This window comes from Lupinus angustifolius, chromosome LG02 (genome assembly GCF_001865875.1).
Source record: "Lupinus angustifolius cultivar Tanjil chromosome LG02, LupAngTanjil_v1.0, whole genome shotgun sequence".
NCBI lineage: Eukaryota > Viridiplantae > Streptophyta > Magnoliopsida > Fabales > Fabaceae > Lupinus > Lupinus angustifolius.
The window spans coordinates 12,395,306-12,406,014 of record NC_032010.1 but is presented as its reverse complement, the minus strand read 5'-3'; the positions used below and the strand labels follow the sequence as shown (position 1 = coordinate 12,406,014).

At 32.6% G+C, this 10,709-nt stretch overlaps 1 protein-coding gene across 1 annotated transcript in view; it reads right to left on the bottom strand.

Moving 5' to 3' along the window:
• Window positions 116–10,709, bottom strand: part of LOC109326955 — a 13,572-nt gene continuing 2,978 nt past the window's right edge. Inside the window, exon 4 of the mRNA XM_019559904.1 lies at window positions 116–502. Within this exon, the coding sequence (XP_019415449.1) occupies window positions 116–502 (387 nt within the window). The remainder of the gene's footprint in view (window positions 503–10,709) is intronic.

The following is a 10,709-nucleotide window of genomic DNA, read 5'->3' as shown; positions in this document are numbered from 1 at the left end:
CACTGCTTTCTTTTTTCTCCCTCAGTTCCTTTCTCTTTGTTCTCTTCTTCACTCTCTACCTTCTCCTTGTTTTGCATCTCTTCATACTCACTTTTTTCTCCCTCGATCTCTTTTTCTATAATACTTCCTCTTCTATTATCAAATCCCCACCAACATCCTTGAGAATCACCTTTCCACTTCTAATAGTAATGGCTTTGCAATATTCCTTGGGATTAGTTTGAGTGTTGGCTGAAAATTGTTGGCTATCTGAATGCTGTTCTAACATTTGTTTCACCAATTGACCCACCTGTGTTTCCAAATTTCTAATAGATGCATCTTTATTCTTCTGATTTGTCATTAAAACTTGCATGAAATTTTCTAGAGTGTCCTCCAATTTGGTTAGTCTTTCATGCATTGGTGGATGTTGACCCTGTTGGAATGGTTGTTCAAATGGTGGTTGTCTGTTTGATGGCCCTAATTCTAGTCTTCGACCATAATTCTGATTCTGATTACCCCTCCAACCCTATGAAAATTGATTATTGTACGAAGCGTTGTTGGAGAAAATTTCCTTGTCTAGGTTGGTTTTTGACATACTGCACTTCTTCCTCCTGATTAGCACTTGGCATTGAACAATGACCTATTAAATGATCACCTCCACAAAAATCACATCTTAGCACTTGTTGTTGACTCGGAGAAGATTGCACAGCATGCAGTTGTTGCGACAACTTTGACATTTTCTTTGTAAGTGCTTCAATTTGCTGAGTCAAAATTTTGTTTTGTGCTAAAATAACATATGATATATTCAAATCAAGCACTTCTCTATTCTATACTGACCTCTGATTATGTTGTCCTTGTCTATCTATTGAAGGTAGGGCAGTTATGATCCTTGTGGTTTGTTCAGCATCCACATCCATCATTATTCAGTAGCCTTTCCTCTCAAAAGCATAAATGAGAAGACTACAATAAGGGTTAGTACAACGAGTAATAAAAACCAAAACTACTTACAAAAAATAAAAAGTAATTACACTACTCAATAAACTATATTCAGAAACTAATATAAATCGCATATTGTTCCCTGGTAGTGGTGCCAGAAACTTGTTGGTATTTTTACTACGACAAGTGAACTGTATCGTTCAAGTAACAAAACAAATAAATATCGGGATATCATCCTCACAGAGCAATTCAAATCTATACTATTTTCTAAAACATTAAATTTAGTAGATATGTACAAAGTTGAGGAATAATATTGTTCATTGGTTTAAGTTATCAAAAAACGGTTAATTTAAAATGGTTTTCTGAATCAAAATAAAAATGGTTGGGATTGACTTTCATCATTCCTCCTCTTTGTAATGTTTAGATTCAATTCTATAAAACTTGTGAAGTTATTGACCTTGATGCAACATTTTCTTAGAATCATCTGTATCAATTCCTTGATTACAAAATCCTTAGATAATTTATCAAACCACAATTCCTTGGATATTTAATCAATTATCTAGAATTAAACCTTATGTAAAAGCAATTCATACATTACTATCCATTTCTAGATCAATGATGAATCTAGAAAGGTTATCGAGATTCCTTTCCAAGTTTAACTTCCCAGTTAAACTTGGATCCAAGATCAAGAATCTATAAATTAAGAAGAATCAAGCATTAAGCAGAGGATAAACTTTCCAAAATCAAACAACAAAATATATTTTCGAATTGAATCAAAGAATACAAGAGTTAGAAGATTACATTTCGATCCTAACACAGAGAGAATTAGCTACTCATCATAGGCATTAAAACACTAGAATGATGTAAAATACAAGATAATCCAGATATAAAGTCGTTCCCACGACTTCTCTCCTTCTATCCCGTTTTTCTCTCTAGAAAGTATGAACAAAGTCTTTTCAAACTGATTAGAACCCTGTTCTTTTCTGTAACCGCCTATATCTAATTCTTCATTTTAGTCCCTCGTTCAAGCTAGAGATTCTCGCTTGAGCGAGCAAGACAACTATGTGCCTCGCTTGAGCGAGACACTCTCACTTGGGTGAGAGACACACAAAGATTTCGCCTCCAAGTTTAGGAATTGTCGCTTGAGCGAGAGGACAACTTGAGGCTTGGGCGAGCCTGTGGCTTGGGCTAGGTATCCAAAGCTCCTTTTACGCATATTCCTTCAATTTCTATCTTTTCTAATCCTCATTCTCCTAGATTTGACACAAAAACATGTAAGGTCCTTAAACAAGATTCATAACACTAGATTCTTTAGAGTTGTACGTAAATTTCATCATAATTAATAGTAAGTACCCAAAATTATATGGATTTCCTTCATAATATGACACTTAACAGTTTATAAATTTTATGACTTTGATTTTTGTTGTTTATAATTTTCATTTTGGTTCTTCGTTGGAGGACAACATTTTGTTTATGTGTTACACCAAAATGCTAGTATTCTTTTTGTCTGCAATCCTAACCTTATATCAAGTCTCTTAATTTCTATTGGAGTAAGAAAAGAATCTATAAGGTAAAAACATTATCCTTTTGGTGTATCTCCTAAAGTATATGATAGTGGATTTTTGACCAAAAAAGCAAAATAACTAATTTAAGTCATATTAGTTTATGAATATTTTTAATTGTTTTGTTCTATGCTGGATGGTTGATATTGATTTCTTTGGGTTATGTATATCATCATTATTGTAGTTTTGCACATACTGCATGAATGTTTTTCATGTGTTAGTCACAGTATGATGCTATTTTTTGGTTAAAGAGTAGCCACAACATCTTTAATTACAAAAAATAAAAATAAAAAATATTGTATTAGACCCATAAAATATTATTGTGATTGATTATATATTGTTTAATAAAATTCATCCCACAAGATATTTTATTAAATTTTTTGTATATTGAATTAGGATAAAATATCAAATTATATTTGCTAATCAATCTATAGTTATTAGGAAACAAAATATACTTTGACAGTTTTATCATTATTGTATGAATATAATAGAATTAGAACTTTAGTCCACATGTAAGTTTTATGTCTCTATATTCATTGGAAACATGGTTTACATTGGTAAACCATGATATAGTTATTTTCAATTTGATAGTTTTATCATCATTTTGTGAATATAGTGGAATTAGAACTTTAGCCGAAAAATAAGTTTTATGTCTCTATATTCATTGGAAACATGATTTACCTTGTAAAAACATGATATAGTTATTTTCTTCAAAACAAATTTATTAAGCATGTTGTTCATATTTTTTAATCTGTAGTTAGTCAACTTATTAGTTTCTCTAATGTGAAAGTTGATGTTCCCGAACTCAGTGGTGACAATTTTAAGGTCTGGAAGAAAAGAGTTCTCCTTCATTTGTAATAGATGGACATTGATTATGCCATACGAAATCCGGAACCACTTGCAATCACCGATGTGAGTATCCTAAATCAAGTTGATTTATATGAAAAGTAGGAGCGATCTAATCGCCTCTGCGTTATGTTCATAAAGACGAAATATCTCCTGGGATTAGAGGTTTTATTGAGCAATATGACAATGTTTGTCTCCTAATGAAAGTAATAGACAAACAATTTGTCACTTCAGACCAGGCTTTGACAAGTACCCTTATCATGCAATTGTCCTCCATGAAGCTTACCGTTTTGGAAGGTGCGTTTGATCATATCACGCACATGGGGATATTGTGGCTCAATTGATTGCTTTGGAAGTTGATATGTCTAAACCTTTCCAGTTTACTTTATTTGGTGCAATCTGCCCTAGAAGTATGGTCCTTTTTAGATTTCTTATAACACACAATAAGGATACATGGTCAATTAATGAACTTTTGGCCATGTGTGTTCAAGAAGAGGGGAGGCTAGCTATAGAAGAGGGTGAGAAAATGAACCTAACTTTCCCTAAAAGGAAGAAGAAAGATCATGCCAAAGATAAAGGAAAGATCTCTATCAAACTGGACATTTAGAAATAGTAGAATTGTTTCTCTTGAAAAAAGAAATGACACATGAAGAAAGAATGCTTTAATTTCAAAATTTGGCTTGACAAGAAAGGAATACACCTTTTGTTTGTATGCTATGAATCTAGTCTAACAAATGTTGGTCATAATACTTAGTGGATTGACTATGGTTCTACAATTCATGTCTCAAATACCTTGCAGGGTATGCAAAACCTTCGGAAGCTAATGGGAAATGAGTCTTTCATCCATTCAAGATGGAGGATGACCTCACCTATGGAGGCTATTGGTTCATGAAATTTTGTGTTAAATAGTAGCTTTATTTTACATTTGATAAAGACATTTTACATTTGTAGCTTTTCGATGAATTTAATTTCAGTTTCAAGACTTGTGTCCTATGGTTATGAATTTTAATTTTCGGATAATGGTTTTACATTATTTAATAAATCTGAAGTTAGTGGTCATGGTACATTGTCTGATGTATTTATTCAATTACATTACAAAATAACGTTGCTTATAATTCCATGAATGTTACAGTTGGGTCAAAACGTTGAATTATGAATGAGAATTCCTCTTTATTGTGGCACCGGAGATTGGGCTATATCTCCATTTTGAGAATAAAAAGGATAGTCAATGAAGGAGTAGGGATGACAACAAGTGCAGGCGGACGCGGGTAATGCTTTCCTGTTCTCAAACCCACAATATTTGTGGATACCCGTACGGATAGTGGATATTTGCGGGTACCCAACGAGTTTTAAATTTAATTTTATATTTTGTAATAATCAATAAGTAAAAATAATATTACATGAATAATATGATATATATGATAAATTTATGATCATAGTGAAATAGGTATAATTTATTATGAAATAATAATAAAGTGTATGATATATAATCTTCAAATAATAATAAAAAAACTGTAATATATATAAAAACCCGCTCTCACCCATAAACTATTATTGCAGGTACCCGTTGTGGGTATTTCTCCGAGTACTCACGTGTCAGTTTTTTGCCATCCCTAAGGAAAACAAACCAATAAGTCTAAACAGGGTGCAAAGAGGAGTAGTGATTTGATGGAAATCATACATACATATATTTGTTGTCCTGATATGGATGCAAGTAATCCAAAATACTTTATCACCTTCATAGATGATTTCTCATGATTTATGTATCTCAATTTACTTCGTTCTAAAGATAAAGCTTTAGACGCCTTTAAAGTTTTCAAGGCTGAAGTGGAGCAATAATGTGGTAAACAAGTTAGAATAGTGAGATTAGATAGAGGTGGTGAGTATTACGGAAGATACACTAAGAATGGACAAGCACCTGACCCATTTGCAAAGTTTCTTCAAGAACATGGGAATATTGTCCAATACACTCTATCTGGTCTATCTGGTACTCTATACCAGAATGGTGTATTAGAATGAAGAAATTGAACTTTAATGGACATGGTCATAAGTGTGAGGAGTAATAAAAAACTTCCTCAATTCTTGTGGATTGAAGCACTAAACACGGTTGTGTATATATTAAACCGATTTCTAACCAAAGTTGGTTTAAAGACTACTTTTGAGTTATTCAACGGCTGGAAACCTATTTGCGACATACACGCGTTTGGGGATCCGTCTGAGGTTAGAATCTATAATCCATAAGAAAAGAAACTAGATCCTAGGACTATTAGTGGGTATTTCATTGGATGTGCCGAAAAGTCCAAGGGTTGTAGGTTCTATTGTCCGTCTCACAATTCTAGGATTGTGGAATCAAGAAATGCAAAATTTCTTGAGGATGACTTGATTAGTGGGAGTGACCAGCTGTAGGACTCAGTCTCTGCATTGGATCATAAAGCTTAACCTTCTAGTTTAAGTGATAGACTGGTTGATATGCATGCACCTTAAATTTAAACGTATGTAAGACAACCATTTATTGAAGTTCCACAAATAAATGATATTCATCCTTTAGATCAAGTTGTGAATCAAGATAATGTTGAACAACCAATTGAACAACTGGATGAACAACAAGTTCCTCAAGAAAATGATGCAACACTAAGAATATGTACTAGAGTGAGGAGACCAGCAATTCCTGGTATTAATGAACTGTACTTGTAAGAAATGGAATGCAACGTTGGAGTTGAGAATGATCCTGAAACATTTTCATAATATGTAAGTTCTAAAGAATCTAACTCATGGCACAAGGCTATGATTGAGGAGATGAACTCTATGACAACTAATAAAGTCCGGGATCTCATCGATTTGTTAGATGGTGTAAAAGCCATTGGGTGTAAATGAGTTTTAAAACAAAGAAAGACTCACAAGGCAACATCGAGAGACATAAAGCAATACTTGTAGCCAAAGGTTTAATCAAAGAGAAGGAATCAATTACAAGATACATTTTCTCCTGTATTAATGAAAGATTCTCTTCGCACGAATATTACATTAGTAGCTAACTTTAATTTTGAGCTACCTCAAACTGATGTGAAAATGGCCTTCTTTAAAGGAGATCTAGAGGAGAAGATTTACATGAAACAACCTCAAGGATTCTCCTCTAGAAATGGTGAGAATTTAGTCTGAAACTCAATAAATCCATTTACGGTTTGATATAAGCCCTTCGCCAATGGTATTTAAAGTTCTATGATGTCGTTACTTCTTTCGGTTTTGAAGAGAACGTCATGGATCAATGTATATACCAAAAGATTAGTGGGAGTAAGATATGTTTCCTTCTTTTACATGTGGGTGATATTTTGTTAGCAACTAATGATAATGGAATGCTATATAAGGTGAAACAATTCCTTTCAAAGAACTTTGATATGAAAGATGTGGATGATGCATCTTATATCATTGGCATTAAGATCCATAGGGAAAGATCACGAGACATTTTGGATTAGTCTAAAAGGTCCTATATCAACAAAGTTCTAGAGAGATTTCAGATGAAAGATCACCGAGTGTAGCACCTATTGTGAAGGGTGACAAATTTAGTTTGGATCAATGTGCAAAGAATGACCTGGAACGAAAACGAATGAAGGATATTCCATATGCTTCCGCTGTAGGAAGCCTTATGTATGCTCAAGTTTGTACCAGACTTGACATTGCATATGTTGTTGGAGTATTGGGTAGATATTAGAGTAAAGAAGGTTATGAGATACCTTCCAGGAACAAAGAACTATATGCTTATGTTCAAACGGGATGGTAAACTGGAGGTGGTTGCCTAGTTTGACACGGACTTCGCTGGCTGTATGGATTTAAGAAAATCTACATAAGGATACGTTTTTATGCTAGCTAGTGGAGCTGTATCTTGGACAAGCTTCAAGCATACATTGATTGCTACTTCCACAATGAAGGCTGAGTTTGTATCATGTTTTGATGCTATATCTCATGGTGTTTGGTTGAAGAGTTTCATATCTGGGCTTAGAGTCGTTGACTCTATTTCTAGACCACTAAAATTGTATTGTGACAATTCAATAGAGTTTTCGTTGCTAAGAATAACTTAAGTGGAAGTCAAAGTAAGTACATTGACATTCAGTATCTAGCCATAAGAGATCGTGTTAAGGATGGTAAAGTGGCCATCCAACACATTAGCTCTTTTGATGATTGTCGATCCTTTGACTAAAGGCATGTCACCAAAGAAATTCAAGGATCATGTAGAAAATATGAGACTTGGTTCTGTGATGTAATCATTTTTTGTACGAATACATTATTTTTCAATAAACTCTCATTCAGTTAGATATTTTCTCAAGTAGTTTTGCACTTTCATTTTAATTTATTGAGAAATATTGTTTTAGTTGACCCATAATAACATATGGTTTATTCACAGAAGAATAAAGACTATTAGTAGTGACTTAATATATTGTAATACATGGAAGATAATACTCGCTCCTAGAGAACTTATTGTCACGATTCATACATTTTGTATCTTTTATGTTGAATACCTCGTTATATAGACCAAGTAGGATAATGTAAGAATATTTCCATATAAATTATGACATCAATGAAAATAAACTCCATTATTTTCATATTAATTATGATATCAATGGAAATAATCTTCATTAATATGGTTCGTTAAACAAACGGTTTTATACCAAATATAACGTACATTAATTGTCGGAATCAATCAATTACTATTAATTGTAATATTGTCCATTGATGATTATGTGACTATTAATTTAAACGTTTTGGGGTCCCTAAACTCACACACGCATTCAGAAAGCCAACATCATGTAAGGGTGAGAGCAAGAGCTTAGAAGAACCTTGAATCACTCTCCGGAGTCAGAGTCCGAAACTTGCTAGAAAATGCAACAATGGCGGGAGGTAACTCAATCCTTTTTACTTTTGCTTTTATGTGTTTGTATGGTTTAGAACTCTTTTAGATCATGTCTAGTTCTAAGAAGTTCACCTAAACTGGATTGCATATCAAAAACTTAGTGGTAGTAGGAACACATCCGCCTTTTGCAGATATGACCACAATTTCATTCCATTGTGGCCACCAATATATTCTGTTAGGGACTTTTTCCATGATTTGGAGTCACTATATTTTATCGGCTTACTTTAGTATTTGTTTCATCTCCATTCTAGAATACATGTCACAACCTGGCAAAAGCAACAACTATCAACATTTTACCAAAAGATAGTACTTTTCCAATTGTGAAACAGGTAAAGAAGAATAAGAAACCTGTATTTGGACATAGTGAAAACAAACAAGGCCAAAGGAAAATCAAACTTTAGGCTCCCATATACTTATGTTGTAATTTTTTGTATGTTATCACAATTTCAAACATCGAATACAGTTTAGATTTTCTGCAGTTGCACTGTTTCAAATTGATAGCCACACACGTTGGGCATTTATAAGTGATAAAAGCAAGACATAGTAAAAACTAAAGGTAAAATTTTGATTAACCATATCTGTTCCAAATAAAAGTGATCCCACTTGATATAACAGTATAACAGTATAACATATATGGTCACAAGGGTAAAGTGATGAACTGTGCACAGAGTAAGTTCTGGTGAAGTAAAATTAGCTCCAAAAGTCTAGGCAAATAGACATTAGAACAAGTTAGATAAGTTATTATTAGAACATTGAATATTTAGTAGACAATGATTCTCATTTGTTTGTAGAGTTTACTAGAGCAAAGCCCCCACATATTCACCTTCTGTCTTTATCCTTAATTTTATTTGGCTTGAGAAATTTTATTCTTTATTTGGTTGATGAAAGAAATTAAGAAGAAATAAATATGTAAAAGAGATTACTAAAAGAAAGAAAGATAGGAGAAAGGGAGTGAATTTTATATTGTTTTATACGAGTGAAATAAAAAGGAGATAGAAGAGAAAATGGGGAGAAAGAAATAATGTTATGTTTTAAAATACAAAAATTACCTTAAAATAAAATAAAAAGTATTTTCTTAAAATGAATGATGAGAAAGAACTTTTGTGGGTCTCACATATCTTTTATTCCCTTCACATTTCTCTCTTCTCAACCAAATAAGTGAAAATACACTTTTATATCGGACATGAATCACTTGTCCCTAACGGTGTTCTGTTCCATTTATCAAACCAATCATATATTATCACATGAATAAATGAATTTTTTTTAAAAATAAAAAGGTAACATTTTGAATGGTTTAGAATAAGAAATGAGACACCATTCATGACAAGTGATCTTTATCCCTCTCTATCTTATTTCTCTCTCTTCATCTTCTTTCTCTTCTTTCTCTCTAGAACCAAATAAAGGCTTAGACTACCATATTACTCCCTAATTTTATTTGTCTCCTTTATTTTAAGTTATTATCCAAATAATTCACTTTAGATAAATCATTATTCAGATGCACAATTCTTTTTTTTACTGGGAAAACAAGGACTACGATTTTAGTAACAAGATTTTTATTTTATTAAAATTGTGGCCAACATTCATGATTTCAATTTATTTTTGTAAAATTGTGATTTTCAACCCCTATTTTCCTTCCTACTCTTTCTCTTCATGAAATTGTATTTTATTTTTAATTACATTGTTTTAAAATAAATAAAATAAACATCATACATTAATAAATAAAATAAATATCATACATTATTAATAACATTTTCAATGATCTCGTTAGTATTTTATATGTTAAAGTAATATTGTGAAACATGAGCCGGACATCAAACCGGATGATGCACTATAGTAAAACTTCTTGTTAGCCACGGTTGAAACCGTGGCTAAAGTAGGGAAAAACCGTAGCTAGATTGAGTGGCCATACTTAATGTCGTTGTGGCAAGGAATGGCATTGCTAAAAATTAGCCACGGTCATTATGTTATTTGCTACACTTCTGTGAAATGTGGTAACATTTATTTAGTCACAGTCTGTTTAATTCAGCTACAGTCGAACCGTGGCTAAGTTTCTGATTTTGCCACACCACAACTGTGGCTAAGTTGCTTATTTTTTCACAATCCATCCGTGGCTAATTAAATTTATTTAAAGTTACTTTTGTACATACTCCTCTCATGATCCCAATGTGTCATTGTCTCACAATCTTTATTTTCAATAATATAATGGTAAATTTATAATAAAATTAAATATTTGCTAGCAAATAATAATAAAATTGAATCTTATACAATTACCAAATGTTTAACATTCAAAAATGCTGATAAACACAAAATGCAAAATGTTATGATCATATAAGTTCATGAATTTTAAGAAACTATATTTAAGATGGTGGAACATCACGAGCGAAAGTGGTTAACTCACTACCAAATTTTTCGACTAGAAACTTCTCAAGAGTAGCCAAACGATTCTGAGTATGTGCAAGTTGCTCCTTGGTCTCTTCATACCCTGA